The 16,696-nt window shown below is 42.2% G+C and overlaps 1 protein-coding gene across 1 annotated transcript in view; it reads left to right on the top strand.

Moving 5' to 3' along the window:
* LOC116799488 (neural-cadherin-like) overlaps positions 1 to 16,696 on the top strand; it is a 42,512-nt gene that overhangs the window by 20,772 nt on the left and 5,044 nt on the right. The window contains exons 16-28 of the mRNA XM_032712676.1: positions 1,167 to 1,450; positions 2,377 to 3,994; positions 5,353 to 5,446; positions 7,007 to 7,191; positions 7,773 to 8,005; positions 9,035 to 9,312; positions 10,925 to 11,139; positions 12,087 to 12,214; positions 13,042 to 13,169; positions 13,328 to 13,451; positions 13,534 to 13,714; positions 15,505 to 15,671; positions 16,338 to 16,602. Of these exons, the coding sequence (XP_032568567.1) occupies positions 1,167 to 1,450; positions 2,377 to 3,994; positions 5,353 to 5,446; positions 7,007 to 7,191; positions 7,773 to 8,005; positions 9,035 to 9,312; positions 10,925 to 11,139; positions 12,087 to 12,214; positions 13,042 to 13,169; positions 13,328 to 13,451; positions 13,534 to 13,714; positions 15,505 to 15,671; positions 16,338 to 16,602 (3,900 nt within the window). The remainder of the gene's footprint in view (positions 1 to 1,166; positions 1,451 to 2,376; positions 3,995 to 5,352; positions 5,447 to 7,006; positions 7,192 to 7,772; positions 8,006 to 9,034; positions 9,313 to 10,924; positions 11,140 to 12,086; positions 12,215 to 13,041; positions 13,170 to 13,327; positions 13,452 to 13,533; positions 13,715 to 15,504; positions 15,672 to 16,337; positions 16,603 to 16,696) is intronic.

Here is a 16,696-nt window from a genome sequence, read left to right as displayed (position 1 = left end):
AGACTTTCTGTTTGGGCTCACACTGACATTGGCTATGATGGTGTGAAACTGCCCCTACAGATGGGCTGAGCCAGTCCAACAGCATATACCATCAGTCAGTCCCTGACTTTGCTTCTGCTGTGGCTTTTTTGCTACTTTCATGAGCTGGGCCAGTAAAATTTGCTCAAGAAAAGCAAACTCATTGAAAAAAAGAAGGTAAGCTGATGACAGAGTCCAAATGAGAACCAGAGGAACATGTTTCCAGGAGCAGATCGGAGCTGGTCAAATGGCCTCTTAACATCTCCCTTGTGGGCACTAAGAGGCACAGGCATTACAGCACTGCCAGTGGAAGGAATGACCAGCTCCCAGTTGCTGCATTTGGGAGAATTTGACAAAAGTGAGTAGAAGTGATGCTCAAACTCTTGCTGCAAAGGCAGCCAAGCTCTTCCAAGCAGTAATGTTGAGCACAGCCTTTTCACTTTCTTATCATACATATTGGTTGCTCTAGTCTTCTCATCCACAGCTGACTATAACTTGAAATGCTGAATGTTCTTTCTACTCCTAGCAGTTTGCCTATTTAATTTGGGAAATGATTTTCTATACTGGAATGCAATGTCACGTATTTTTTACCCTTTCAAATAAGTAAACAGGAAGCACTAAACAATTTGTTGTTGTTGTTCCTAAAAGTTTTGCAACAATCAAACAGCTGCTGTTGTACAGGTGGAATGTTCTTCTGAGATGAATTCCTGCTCAAAACAGAGGACTTCTGTTATATTTTAGCGCCACCCAGTGGTTTAAAAAAATTAAAGGAATATTGGCGTTTGAAATGAAGCTTAGGAAACATTGAGTAAAAGTAGCTTCTAGTATTTTAATAGTATGTTACTTTTTTGTTATTGGCAAATGAACGAACAACAAATTAGAGGTATACAATTCCTTCATTATCAATCAACAGACGCTTGTCCATGTCTGCAAATATATATAAATGCAGACATAACTCACAATCTACCACACACAAACCCTTCAAATTACATACACACATCATTTTGTTTGTGGCTGTGTCTGTTTTATCTCACACACACTATAACAGTCCAGGCAAATAAGGTTGCTCTTGGATATGTGTCCACTGGGCATAGCTGGATTAAGCATTCATAGGGTGAACAGGCAGCAATTGTTTCTTTCTCTTGTAGGTGCAAATGCCAAACTAAGGTATCAGATCACATCAGGAAATCTGAAAGGAGTTTTTGATGTGGAACCTGAGATTGGAACTGTCTTCATTGCTCAGCCTCTTGATTATGAACAGGAACAACATTATGAGCTCAGGCTTGTAGCTTCTGATGGAAAATGGGAAAACCACACTCTTATCATCATCAATGTTGTCAATAAGAATGACGAAGCACCAGTCTTCACTCAGAATGAGTATCAGGGTGGTGTCTTGGAGGAGCTCACAGATCTACCTGTACTTGTCTTAAAGGTAAAACAGTTCGCACAAAGCAGGGCAAAACCTGACTTTGTGTTCAGCTCAATCCCATCCATTCATACAAAACCAAAAAGATAGTTTCTTTAGGGTAGGTGAAGCCTACCTGATATTAGGACTTAGCTAGCAACTTTCTGTAAAGAACAGAATAAAGAATTTGAGTGGTGGACTTGCTGTCTTGAACAAGATAAATAACAGTTGGATTTGATGGTTTTAGGGATCTGTTCCAACCTAATTCTAAAATTCTGTGATTCTAAATGCTGAAAAGTGTGATGGCTTTCCTTTACAAAGCAGAGTTGGCGTATTTTGAGTGACTGTATAAGCATAGCATGATTGGCATGTGTACTTCCTGCATGTAATGCATACTACCGAATAAACATTACCAGGGATTGGTTTTTGACTCCAACTCAATCATTTTCATTGTTTTGCTGTTAGAGCAATTCCCGGTTGGCCCAACTGGCAGTGTCACAAACAATCCCTGGATGCAAATCAGGAGCTGGGAGTTCTCTCTGGCCCATGCTGCTCATCAGCTTGGATGTACAGCCTGTTTTCACAGCCTTCTGTTTGCTCAGAGAGAAACAGCCCCTGCTTGTCTTTGTATTACAGATCCAAAGAGTTTCACAAGAAACATTTGCTCATCAGATCTGCTGTTATTTCCACTTGATTCTTCCTACAGTTATTTCCTCTTTCCAAAATATACTGGGAAATAGAATATATTAATCTGCCTAAATGTCATCTTTTTGTTTCTCTAGGTGTGCATGATGTTTATTGAAAGAGTACTTGAATGACGCAAACCAATAGATGCTTGCTGTTAAAATGCATGGTATTTATTTAGCCAGCACAATACCAGCTGCCATCAATAAGAGAACAGTGATTTCCTCTTTTCTTTTACATAAACACTACCCTGCTGTGGCTTGTTCCAGGTTTCCGCAACAGACCCCGACCAAGCAGCAGATCAAAATGCCATTAACTATTCCCTGCATGGGCAGGGGGCCAGTAGTGAATTCAGCATCAATGAGAACACAGGTGAGATCAGTGCAAATAAAAGGTTAGACCGTGAGAAGAGATCAACGTGGCGCTTTCTTGTTCTTGCAACAGATGAGAGTGGAGAAGGACTGACTGGCTTTGCAGATGTGATCATAGAAGTGAGGGATGTGAATGACAACGCACCCCTTTTCCTCTGTGTGTCGGATGGCTGTTTCACGGGCCACGTCCCTGAGGATGCACCAGCTGACAGTCCTGTCATGGAAATGACAGCAGTGGACCTTGATGACCCGAAGGCTGGTATGAATGCTGTGCTAACATACAGTATCATTCAGAACGTCAAAAATGAAATTAATCTGGACTTGTTCTCAATTGACTCAGTCAGCGGCACAATCTGTACTGTGCTTGGGTCCCTGGACCGGGAGAAGGAAGACAAGTACCTCATAGTGGTTGAGGCCAGAGATGGAGGAGGGCTCACTGGGACAGGCACTGCCACTATATTGGTGACTGATGTAAATGATCATGCTCCAGTCTTCCTGCAAAGGATTTACACAGCCTTTGTATCTGAGAATGCGAGCATTAACACTGAAGTGGCAGTGGTGTCTACTGTGGACAGAGACGAAGGAGAAAATGCCATGGTGACATTCAGCATCCTTGATGGGGACAATGACCACAAGTTTTCCATTGAGACAGATGAAGTCAACAACTGTGGGTTTATCCGGCTGCGAAAACAGGTTGACTTTGAGAAGCCTCATGAGAGGGTATTCAATTTGACTGTGAAAGCAGAGGACATGAATTTCTTCAGCATTGCTTACTGCGTGATCTATGTGGAGGATTCAAATGATCATGCTCCTGTCTTCTACCCCCAGTTCTATGAAGTGGCTGCCCTGGGGGAAGACGTGCCAGTTGGCACCAAAGTTGTTCAGGTTTCTGCTGTTGACTTGGATTCTGGCCTGAACGGAAGGTTTTCTTTCCACCTGCTACACAAGTCTGACCCAGGTGGCCAATTCTCTTTGGCTAATGATGGGTGGCTGATGGTTGCAGGGCTTCTGGATCATGAGACAGTGACACAGTACCAACTCATTGTCATTGCCACTGATATGGGGCAGCCCCCTCTGACTGGCAGTGCCACTGTTTTAGTGACTCTGCAAGACGTAAATGACAATGGGCCAGAGTTTGAGGCTCATTATAACCCAGTGGTCTGGGAAAACACAGCTTCTCCACAGGTTGTCCAAATGAATGAGACCTCCACGCTGCTGTATGCAAAGGACCGAGACACTGCTGCGAACGGAGCACCTTTCTCCTTTCGCCTTCTCGGCGATTTTGATAGTCTGACTAACTTCAACTTGCAGGACTTCCACAATGGAAGTGCACTGCTCACTGCACTGCATACCTTTGACAGGGAAGTGCACAAGGCATTTTACCTGCCCATCCTGATCACAGACAGCGGGATCCCACCAATGAGCTCCACCAACACACTGACTGTGAATATTGGGGACCAAAATGACCACCCACACTCTGCTGGCCACATGGAATGTCTCATTTACAGCTATGATGGTAAATCATCCCTGATGTTTGCTTCAAAGTGTCACAGTAAGGTCAAAAGAGTCAGCTGTGAGATTCACAACAGGATTCTGTCCTGTTTCACATAAGCTAAGATCTTAGTAGAGATGCTACTGAAGTTTGCTTAAAGCCCAACGAAGAGTAGTAGGTGTGTAGAGTAGGACTCTGGGCCACTTGATTTATGGCCAAGTCAGCCTTGAAGGAAGAGCATAACTGGCTGCTATTCTTTACATGTTTCTATCAGACCTGAGTAATGATCTCTGGGTTTCAGATGCAGTTTTCCAGCAGCATTAACTTTTCAGGGGAAAAAAATGACCAAAGCTCATAATATTGCTGAAAAGAGATGAGTGTGAATGCTGAGAACCTTCTTTCTCCTCCTTAAGACTTTTTCCTCCTGCAGACTGAACTGAGTTTTAGTGAATACACTTAAGCTGAACGCCCATGTAAACCGCCTGAGACATTCATCTTAAGTCTTTGGCTGACAAATGCTGTTATGGTGGAATTTTCTGTGAATGCTGGCTGCAGGCAGTGTGAGAGAAGCATCTTTCCCTTCTTGCTTTGGCAATTAGTTAGCAGTTTTCTTGTGATCCAGTGTGCCCACATAATAAGCCCAAGAGCAGAATAAGTCACACAGGTAAAAAGATTTCGGGGTGCTTGTATCCATGTTGGTTCAGGTCATTCCTTCCTCTTCTAGTCTGCTGTGTATCATGTGGTTTGATAGCACATTAAATAGATTATCTATTGTGGACACACTAGAAGCTTCTGAGTAGATGCTGTTGACCTTTTCTTAGAAATAGATTTTGTAAATTCAGAATATAACAATTTGTGAGCTTTGCTGAGAGGATGCAAAACCAGCAGAATACATTCTGCTTTCCATCTCACCCCAAAGTCTCACCATCTACTCAAAATAAACCTGATTGCTGTGTTTTGGACATCCTCTCTGTCTTGCTCTAATTTCCTCCAAATTGCCATGGGTTTTTTTGCCCTCTGTAACACAGTCTGCATTTTGGTTGTTTAACCTGCTGAACACCAATCTCTGTCTAAAACACTTTGTAAGTTGGTTGGATACTGCAGATAAAACAATGAAAATTTTCAGAGGTGGATTTTCTTTTTTCTTTCCTATTGCTTTTCATTACAGTCACTTGTAGAATTCAATCTATGAAGCTGTACAGCAAATATTCAATAAGCAGGGCACCATGTGGCATTTGCAAACTGGCACACATCTTTGGGGACTATCGCAGATATTTTTGTAGAGGTCTTAGACTTCAGTTTAAAGTAAAACTTAAATGACCAACCTGTTTGTGTACATGTGAGAAGTCTGACTGTGACACTTACATGCTGTGTCTTCTTAGGTATTCTCCCCACGACTGTACTGGGCCAGGTCCGTGCCCCTGATGCTGATGACTGGGATCACAAAATCTACCAATTTGAAGGGAAAACATCAAGGTATTTGGAGAGAAAAATGGGAGTTGTTTAGAAAGCTTGCCCCACCCCCAGCCCCTCACCCTCATATTGTAACAAGTGTTTACCCTGCCTTTTTTTAAAAAATCAGAAGTGCAAAAGCATTTTCTTGGTTAGACACTTCTGTGTGTAGATCTCCAAAAACCCTGCTGAATGTGAGGCTGCAATAAATAATGCTGCATGCCAAACCAGGCTGCTTCCTGTTGCCTGATGGGCCAGAACACTGTTCTAAATTCCTGTTCAGTAATACCCATAATCTGTATCAGTGAGCCACTACAGAAAAAATACCTATTAACTTCCAGATTCCTTCATCCAAGCTCATGGAGAGTTGTTGTTTCCATGTCACCGCTGGTTTTAAGACCTTATTTGTACTAGATGTACACGCACAGGAGTGTCTGGATTGCGACTAGGGCTGAGAGGTACATGTGCCATTCAGAGGTTTCAACAGAGGTGTCACTCTCAATGAATGTATCTGCACTAGGCTTTTGCACTGTTTCCAAAGTTATGGCTATTGCGGCCTTAGTCTTCCTACACAGTTAATACAGCATAGCAGCAGAAAGAAACCTTCATGATATACTAGTGAAGAGTTACTAGGAGCCAACAGGAAGCAATGCAAAAAAGTTCTTATCTGCTGTGTCCCTTCACGAGGGAACACATCTACTTTCTCTAATCATACAGTCATAGAATCATAGACTCACAGAATCAGCTGAGTTGGAAAAGACCTCCAAGATTATCAAGTCTAACCCTTGATCCAACACCACTGTGGTTACTAGACCACGGCACTAAGTGCCACATCCAGCCTCATCTTAAAAACCTCCAGAGACAAGGAATCCACCACCTCCCTAGGCAGTCCATTCCAATGTCTGATTACTCTCTCTGTAAAAAATTTCTCCCTAATACCCAACCTAAACCTCCCCTGGCAGAGCTTAAGACCATGCCGTCTTGTCCCACTGCTGGTTGCCTTGGAGAGGAGACTGACCTCCACCTGGCTACAACCTCCTTTCAGGTAGCTGGAGAGAGTGATGAGGTCTCCCCTGAGCCTCCTCTTCTCCAGGCTAAACAACCTCAGCTCCCTCAGCCTCTCCTCATAGGACTTGTGCTTGAGTCCCTTCACCAGCCTTGTTGTTCTTCTCTGGACCTGTTCCAGCACCTCAATATCATTCCTAAACGAGGGGCCCAGAACTGGACACAGTACTCCAGGTGTGGCCTCACCAGCACAGAGTACAGGGGAAGAATTACTGCCCTGTTCCTGCTGGCCTCACTGTTCCTGATCCAGGCCAGGATGCCATTGGCCTTCTTGGCCACCTGGGCACACTGCTGGCTCATGTTCAGCTTCCTGTCAATCCAAACTCCCAGGTCCCTTTCTGCCTGGCTGCTCTCCAGCCATTCTGTGCCCAGACTGTAGCTCTGCAGGGGGTTGTTGTGGCCAAAGTGCGGGGTCCAGCACTTGGCCCTGCTGAATCAGAAAAAACCATCAGTGATGATAATTAGTACCTAGCTTTTGAACTTCTCATAGCTTGTTCCTTGGCTTAACTCTTATTACAGGTACTTTATCCTTAATGATAACTCAGGTTTGCTGACTATTAAAGAAGGAACCCCACCAGGAACATACAACATAAGAGTTAGAGTCGTTGATGGAGTCTGGCCAGATGTTATCTCAACTGTAAAGGTTATAGTGAAAGAAATCAAAGATGATGCCCTCCATAATGCTGGTTCCATACGAATAAAAGGTAAGCAATGTGATCAAGTACGGTAAGATCGTAGTACTGAAATCTACTTTTTTAATTTTACTGCTGTGATACTTAGAATTCTAATGCTCCTAGACATGGAATAAGAGTTAATAGTTTTCTAGGTAAGGGTTTGAAAATGCATGTTTATTTGCGTGGTTTCTGATGCTGCATGAGTAGGAGAATCTATGGAGAAAAAAGACAGCAAGAAAAAGCTTGTCTGATTTCTACACCAACTTTTTAAGAAAACAGCAATTCATATTTCAGAAGAAAAACTATTTGAACAAGTATCTGCCTGAAATACAACAAATTGTTTCAACCTTTGTGGAAAAGTAAAATCTTCTTAAACATGTTTCTGATTTAAAAAAAAATAATTTAAAAAAAGAAAGTAATATAAATCAAAAAAGTTTCAGAACATACACCCTTAGCAGAAGCCAGCATGGAAAATTTCAGAGCCTAACAGTGAAAGTACTCCTGAATTTGCAGTTGAGTCCACTTTTTGTGACATTCTGTGGTGCTCCTCTCTTCCATTGCTACAACACTTGCAAGATACATGTATTTCAGTTTTTCAACTTCTATTACAGATATCACACCAGAGGAGTTCATATCTCAATCCCCTGAAAAACAGAGTAAATACTACCAGATGAGGAAGCTGCTTTCAGAAATTATATCAGTCCAATTGGAAAATGTTCACATTTTCAGTGTATTAAATAGTCCAAGTCCAACCCAAGGGATTGATGTTTGGTTTGCTGTTTATGGTCCACCTTATTATAAAGCAGAAAAACTCAATGGCAATGTAGCAGCCTCCAGAGCATGGGTAAGTATCCATCCTATATATGAAACCACAGCATCTTCCCGTTGTGTCTGTTCAGATAATGTACATTGCCTAGTGAATGTGCACATTTAGAATGACTGAGGGAGTAATGTATGAGAAAAATTGATCATTTTAATCAGTAAAGTCAATCAATCTTCTAGCATCATACTAAAAGTTTCAAATATGAATGTTTTCAAAGCCAGCCTATAAACACATATAAAGTCAACCAAACACAATGAGCTTTTAGGATTGTGAACATGTTTTTCCTATTAAAAAGACTGTAAAATTCTGTATAAAGGATGTTTTTGGGTGTTGCCTTTCTACACAGTGCCTTAATGTTTCAGTTTTTAGTCCTCTACATAGAAATGTTTTGTAGTTGAGACTCACAAACCAGTCAGAAGTTTCAACTTTCTAAGCTAAGAGGGCAAAGCAATAAAAGAGGCATTCTCCAGAGGAAAGCCAGGTTGGAAATGTGTGTTGACAATTTAGTAAAGTTCCTGCCCCTCTTGCAAAAAAAAAAAAAAAAAAAAAAAAGCATGATAAGAGTTAAATGACTCATTCTGTTGGAATTGTATCTGTTGGTACACAGAGGCTGAAATCAGAAATAATTTTAGAATCAATGCTTCTGAACCAACTCACTCTTGCCAGACAAGGTATCTCTTCATTGTCCAATGCCTTTCCACTCTTCCAGTATTTTTAAGGTGGAAGTTCAAATAAAAAATACAGCTCAGATGCTACGTAAATAATCCATCAGAATAATCAGTGACTGAAATTTATCCACTTGGTCTCTAATGAATATGACAGTATTTTTGCCCCCTAAGTGCATACTCATGCTGTAATTGACTTACACCTTGGCTTTGACCTTAACAGATGCCAGACTGAGCTGCCTTTGGCTGGATAGGGTGAGATTGGAAGGAAGTGGAACAGCACCCAGTTTTGAAAATAAATAAGACTTCTGCTTTTCATTGCTGTCATTAGTGAGTTTTCTCTCTGTGGAAAAGTGAGATGAATGCAACTAATTGTTCTCCACAGCTGGAAAGCATCTTGGATATAAGTATCACCCAGATTGGCATTGATGAATGTGTGACTGCAAACTGTACTCACAGCAGCGGATGCAGCAGTAAGCATGAACAGAAACATGTACCAACTGTAACTACAACTGAAAGTGTTTCACTGGTGTCTGTGACAGTCCTGAGTCATGCTGTGTGTGGCTGTGCAGCTCGGGAGAGTCCTCATCTTTCCTGCTCCTCATACCAGACAAACCCTTGTCTCAATGGTGGCACATGCACGGACACTGATTTGGGCTACAGGTTGGTAAATTTTTGTCTGGTGTGCAAACAGAATGCATCCAGTTCAGTCTGTAAGGAGGATGAGTGGAAGCTTTCAGAAGCATCGTGTGTCTTCTCACTGTAGCGGATATGAGTTTTGTTATACTTCATGCACAGGTCTTGCAAAAGAATCTCTGCTTTCAGATACGTACTTAGGTTCATCCCAGTCTCCAGGAAAACCTTGGGAAGTTTCCAGGCTGCACCAGTTCATTAATGCCACCCTGCAAAATGCTCTCATTTTGTCCAGCCTACTTTAATGTTTTTCAACGTTTTAATCACATCTCTTATGCCACTTAATAACCTCTTCTCCACATTTCTTGCCTCATTATTTTCTTCCAAAAATTAGATCTCATAGATAAAATAGAATAAAGATGAAAAAAATGATGAGCCTAGTACCCTTCCAGAAGTCAGCCTTAAGCATTTTTGCTTAAAAATGATCATCCCAATCCAGAAAAGCAGAAATGCTGACCAGCCTCTTCAGAGTACCCTTGACAGGACTCAGACTGAAGCTGCAGAAGCCCTTGTTATTCTAAAGTTCTGAGTCTGACATTGCTGCTCCAATGTAATCAACTATGGAAATTTTGCTACCCAGAAACCCATGGTAGGCTCTGCCACCCATCACTTGCTCAATTCCGAAGTTTTTTTGCTTCTTCTCCATTTTCAGTAGTTCTGTGAGTGATCTTCTCCTGCATCCTACCCCTGTCATTCTGCTCTCAGTAGGCACTAGCAATCTATGGGAAGCAGAAACTAAGAAATAGGAGACCAGCTGATCTCCCTCCCTGTCCTCCTGCCCATTTCTGTTGTTTCTTTGCTTTCCCACTTACAGGTTTTGTTATTGCCATGCTATGCTGTGGCTACTCTTTTCTACAGAATCCACAGAGTATCAAAGAAAGAACCCCAAGCATCTATTTTTGATAGTGTAAAGGAAATAAACTAGCAAGTAGCTTTCAATAAGAGTGAAGATGTCAGACCTCTTCTCACTTTTTCTGGGTGATATTACCTTCCACACCCTTCCTGGAGAGACTCTGATTGGACACAAGCAGAAAATTTTTCACAATAAGAATAATCAGCCATTGGAATTATCTCTCTAGGGAAGTGGTGGTTTTCCCAACATTGCACACTTTTGAGATTTGGCTGTCAGAGTGCTGAGTCATCTTGTCTAGACCATTCTTTTGCCAAGAAAGGTTGGACCAGATGATACTTGAGGCCCTTTCAACCTGGTATTCCATGATTTCTTTGCTTTCCCTTTGCATCATTGTCTTCAAACAAGCTGATAACTAAGCCTAGTGAAAAGCAGGTTTCTTCTTCTTTTTTATGATGTTTTCATGGGCTTTGTATATTACAAGAACTCCATCATTTATTCACAGAATATTCTTGCATAGACATATTATCATTTTGAAGTAAATCTAAGTTCTGTTTGTATGAACAGGTCAATGGGGAACATTTTTTGATGGAAGTTTTGCTTGTGCTAATCTTTGCTGTGTCCTAGGCAACATGGACTCCTGTATTTTAAGTGGAGAGTCCTGCTGTCAGAAGAGCTCTTTGCAGCTTTTCTTGGATGGTGGATATTTGCTTTTAATTTTTTATTTAACAGATGCAAATGTGCTGCAAATTTTCATGGACCAGACTGCCAGCAGACAAAACACAGCTTCAGAGGCCATGGTTATGCCTGGTTCCCTCCTCTTCAGCCTTGCTTTGAGAGCCGCATCTCCTTAGAGTTTATCACTGATGTCGCTGAAGGCCTTCTGTTGTACCATGGACCAGTGGCACGAGGGCAGCCTGAAGAACAGGAATACTTCCTTGCTTTAGGTTAGCACCTAACAGAGTATTTATTTGTGTTTGTGTGAAGGTGAGATTCTATTTAGTTCATAGAGGTTATTTTTCAAAAGAGGTTCAGAAAGTTATTTTTGGTGAATATGAGTCAGCAGTGCCCTGGCAGCCAGGAGGGCCAACCGTGTCCGGGGGGGCATCAGGTAAAGCATTGCCAGCCAGTTGAGGGAGGGCATTGTCCCACTCTGCTCTGCACTGCTGCAGCCTCACCTTGAATATTGTGTGCAGTTTTGGGCACCACGATACAAGAAATATATTAAGCTACTAGAGAGCATCCAAAGGAGGGCAACAAGGATGGTGAAGGGCCTCGAGGGAAAGCCGTATGAGAATTGGCTGAAATCACTTGGTATGTTCAGCCTGGAGAAGAGGAGACTGAGGGGAGACCTCATGGTAGTCCACAACTTCCTTGTGAGGGGAAGAGGAGGGGCGGGCACTGATCTCTTCTCTGTGATGACCAGTGACAGAACCCAAGGGAATGGCCTGAAGTTGTGTCAGGGGAGGTTTAGGTTCAATATTAGAAAGAGGTTCTTCACCCAGAGGGTGTTTGGGCACTGGAAAAGGCTCCCCTGGGGAAGTGGTCACAGCACCAAGCCTGACAGAATTCAAGAAGTGTTTGGACAATACTCTCGGGCCTATGGTGTGACTCTCGGGGATGGTCCTGTGCAGAGCTGGGGTTTGGACTTGATGATCCTTGTGGGTCCCTTCCAACTCAGTATATTCTGTGATTCTCTGATTCTGTAATGAGAATGCAGAATAGGTCACCAGGACAGCCACCTTGTATACCTGTGGCACTTTGCTAAAAGCTGGATTTTTTTAAAGCTGTCTAAAGAACTTTTCCAACTAAAATCTAACACCAACAGTTGTTTCAAGTGAGTGTGACTGGGAACATGGTCAATGCGTATTCAGTAACAGTCTTTCCTTTGCAGAGCTCTCTGGGGGTGTCCCGTCGCTGACCCTGAGCCACAGCTCTGGTGAGCTTTTCCTGCAGCTCTCACAAAAAGTTAATGTTGCAGATCGCCGCTGGCACAATATTAAAATTATAAATGATGGAAAGGCAAGTGTAAATATGGGAAGTCCTGTGGAAGCACTAATTCATATACCCAGTTATTCCTTCCAAATCCTTCCTCCCTTCTGTAGAGCTCTTTTATCAATCAGTCTTCCATCACTTCTGAAACAGCAGGGATAGAAGTTTGTCAGTTCAGATGTCCCCTTAGTCTTGAAGCAGTGAAGCACAGCAAGGGCTGGAGAAGTCTGATCCATTTATGAAACTGGCCAGGCTATTTCTTTGGTTTAATTATCCTACCTGCTGCTTAGACAACAAAGTTGTGATACTCCGGGGGCTAAATGCTTCCTGGACTGATTGAGTGAGATATCCTTAATTTCTCTGAGTGAAAAGCCCTGCCTCACCACGGGACTTTAGACGTTTAGCACAAAGGAGATAGATATGCTTTAGTGTACAGGGAATATCTTGCTGATATAACACTGCTGGTGGCATCTGCTAGGCTCCCTGTTCCTCTCCCACGAGACAAGCTGAAGGGCATGCCAGCATCTGGGATAGGAGCCTGGCAGACTTTCTACTCTGCTAGATTGTCTCTCTGTGTTCTGATTTGGCAGAAAACTCCAACAAAATGTTATATTCCCTCTACTGTGTCAATAACTTGGCATGATTTTTTAGGGTCAGATCTTTTCTTTTGTATGGCTCCTTAGCCATATGCAGTGTGCAATAACCTTCCAGATTAGTATGTGGAGTGTCTTATTATTTTAATAAAGTTTCCTGCACTGTAATTGCTAGTTACCCTTCTCCCATCTGCTAAGTGAAAAAAAAAAGTCATTAAAATGTATGCATGTCTCTGGATACAATTAAGTAATGCCTTTTTCTAGGAAGTGAAGATGATTCTTGACCACTGCGTAAATGTCTCAGCTAGAGACAATGACATTGTCATTAAGAAGAACTCCCAAATGGATCTGTCTGCCTGTGAAGCCTCTGGAGAGATTGTGGGATCTCAAAGGTAAAAATCCAAACCCAAAACAGCCAACAACAAAAATTGGCAACGTAACTACTCAAAATAGCTAAGGAAAAAGGCAGGGGTGGGGTGGTGAAATCAGCCAAGATGCTGTATTTTGCATGCCACTAATTCTTTCTTTCTCTCCCCTTCAACATGGGTAGGCTATTCAGCAGCCATCAGCCTCTGCAACTGGGTGGAGTTAAGAAGACTTTGCCTTACCACGATTCACAAAGGCACTTCAGAGGATTTGTTGGCTGCATACGCAATGTCATTGTTGATAGTAAGGTAGGGCCACAAAAACCACTCTTGGGTTTACTGCTGTTAACTGTAGGCACCCGATGTGATGGTTCTCTTTGACCTTTTCCAGGTCTATGATTTAGAGCACCCTGCAGAGTCCCTGAACAGCGTTCCTGGCTGTGTCCTTACAGATGAAGTGTGTCAGAGTGGTGGGATGGCCTCCTGTGGCACTCATGGCAAGTGTGTTGGTGGTTGGGATTTCTTTCACTGTGACTGTTCCTCAGGATATGCTGGACCAGCATGTGAAAAAGGTACTGCAGGTTCTAGGGAGAAATTCGTGGTGAGGATCTGTGAGAACAGCATCAAATATACTGCTCTAATGTTCAAAGTCAAGCTACCATGATTTTGAACTGAGCAGTGTAATAAGACCTTGCTGTACTCTTGGAATGATTTAGATCTGCAAAGATGTAAAGATCCTTTAAACTCTTGTTGAATAAAGATACCATCACAGATGAGGGCCATCTGTGTTGAGAGCTGCTTTACTTTGCAGGGAAGGGAAGTGGTCAAACAGGTTGTTTTGTCCTTTTCATTGCGATATCTTATTTCTCAGTGGTGAAAGGTGAAACATTCTGCGTTGTGCCTCCTTCCTCTGATCGTGCTGATCACAAAATGAACTTTAATGAACCTGTTAAACCTGAGGACATAATTCTCTTGTTATCTTCAGGCCCAATTTTTCATCTATAAAATGGCGATAATTACATTTGCAAGTTGAGCAATGCCCCTAGACCACAGCAGTGAAGGCATGTGGGGGCATAATATCAGGCTGTCTGCAGCAAATGTTATTCTGTACAAAATCAGCATGACATATGTATCAGAGAACAAAGGCATGCTGTGGTGGATAATGAAAACCCCAGAGATACTGTAAGAATGTGCAAAATTTCAGCACAGTTCAAAAATTTAGGAAATAAATAATTTAACTCCTACTAGCCCATAGCCATTTCAGGGGACAGTGGACATACACTTAAAGCTGGCTCTGTCCCCCTTATCTTAAACCTTTCATCAGCCCAGGTGAAATCAGAAGTGAGTCGCAGGTGTTTACTGAGACTTTACCTGCCCTGTATCTGCCTTCTCCCTCTAGGTACAAGGTACAAATGATGAGGTTGATCATAACAGTCTGTAATGAGCACCAGTGTCCCATAACTTTGGGGGCTTTTGATGGAAGAGAATTAGCCCCCTCAGTCCTGTAGTTTGAGTGAGCTGAGCTACTGGTGAGGATGAGCAGCAGTGAGGAGCTGGAAAGGAGCACTTGCAAGTTAGCATTCAATCAAGGTATTAGGATTAATAGATAGTATTGGCGAGGAATTACACATATCCTGTCAGCTCAATGCATTTACCTTTCCTTCTTGTATACGGAAATATAATACCCTATACAGGCAGCCAGTGGGTAGTTTAGTGGTGTTTGATTTCTACGGAAGTGTGCAGTGCAACTTCATCAGACTCTCTACTGGATCCTGGACTCCCCCGAGAAATAAGGAAATAATTAGGTTCAGTGAATTTTCCTTTGTTAAAATAATAAACAAGAGAGACAAGAGAGACTTAATCTCTCTTTGTAATTAAAAAAACCCTGAGGTCTTCTTTTGTTCCATTGAAAGGGGAAGTAAAGTGCGTATTTTCTGACACCGAGGGTTAGAAAGAAGCATTTGATTATCTTTTTTCATTTGGTTGGGTTTTGTTTGGTGTTTTTCTTCAGATCAATACCAGCTACTTGACTGGAAGATATGTTTCAGATTTAAAAAAAAACCAAACACTTTATTGGGCCCAGTGTAGGAGTGACTGGGTAGAATGTACAGCTTGTAACAGAATGTTAGAGACAGTATCTAATTGTCCCTTTCCTGCCTAAATTCTGAATCCTTGATTTGTTGTTTTTCTCTTAATTCTTTTTGCAGTGGGGGGTGCTTTTCACAATGCTAGATTATGTAGCCAAAATTTCTTAAGAACTGAAACTCTGGCATTCAGAAGTGGTTAATTCTGAAGGAGCAGAGATCTGAGGGAGCAATTGTTTCTGAGATTTTTGCTTTGGTTTTGTGTGTGCTGCACTTAGTTCTTCCAGAGTGGGCTTTTGGAAGGGACAGCTGGATCCATTATGAGCCAAGAAGCATCCTCAGCAGTCGTAGCACTAGGATTCAGCTGATGGTACGCACTCGTATCTCCCACAGCACCCTTCTGAGCTTGGCCTCTGCAGATGGGAACGGATACATCCGACTGGAGGTGAGCAGTCCAAAGCCTGTTCTTTGAGTGCTCTTCATTTTCATGGACTACCCTAGTAAGAGAAAAAGACACAGTTTCTGATTAAGGACATCTGTTCTGTAATGTAATAAAGAGCAAGAATTTTCCATATGAGGGTAACTTCTCTCATTTGTGTTGCCCTTCTGGGTATTACTCTTTCATGGCATAAATTCTAGTTGTTTCACTGGCTGCAAAATGTACATGTGAGTGCATGTGATAAATGTGAATGAGGAAGACTGTTTTGCCCTGCTTGTCATTTACCTTCGCTTCTCTGTGCACTGTCTATAAAACTTGTCTTTACAGTTTTGTTGCTGCTGAAAAAAGCTGTCTGGATTATGTTAGCTAGAGAGAGGCTAATTATTCTAATTGTAACAGGAGGGTCAGCTGGAAGACTTAGAGGTAGATATCAGTAAGGAGAAGATTGATAAAAGGATTTATGTGAGTTAGAAGAGTGGCCTGTAAAGAAAAGAGCTGATAATTCCTGCATCTGCAGTTTTCTTGTGGTAACATTTATCTGGGAATAAAGCACTTAAAAACAATAGTGCCATTTTAATTTTAAAAACTCAGGTCCATTTCTTGAGGCAGGACTGTGTAATAACATTTCAAAGTGTATTTCTGTTGTTAAAGGTCTTTATCATCTTCCTCTAGGTGGTTGAGGGTTTCTTTAGCATTAACTTCAGTTTGGGGGACAAAAATCACTCTCTGAGACTGAAGACATTACACATAAACAACGGCCAGTGGGTTCTTCTGACCATGGAGCGCTACAACAATGAATTTACCCTGCGTGTTAACAGTGGTGGAGGTGATCATGAAATCACCTCTGTCTTGGGTACAAACAGATGGTTTGAAACGGATTGGGCAAGCATTGTGCTAGGAAACCGCCTTCCCAGTCATTCAGAGAGCGATTTCCAAGGTAAGTGATATTACAGATTCCTAAAAGGAGGAAATTAAAGCCTGAAAGAGGCATCTTTGAGTGTATTGGAGAGTCTAAAACCCAGGAAATAACT

Source organism: Chiroxiphia lanceolata, chromosome 1 (assembly GCF_009829145.1).
Source record: "Chiroxiphia lanceolata isolate bChiLan1 chromosome 1, bChiLan1.pri, whole genome shotgun sequence".
NCBI lineage: Eukaryota > Metazoa > Chordata > Aves > Passeriformes > Pipridae > Chiroxiphia > Chiroxiphia lanceolata.
Note: the sequence above shows the minus strand (reverse complement) of the source record. Positions and strands in the feature narration are given on the sequence as shown.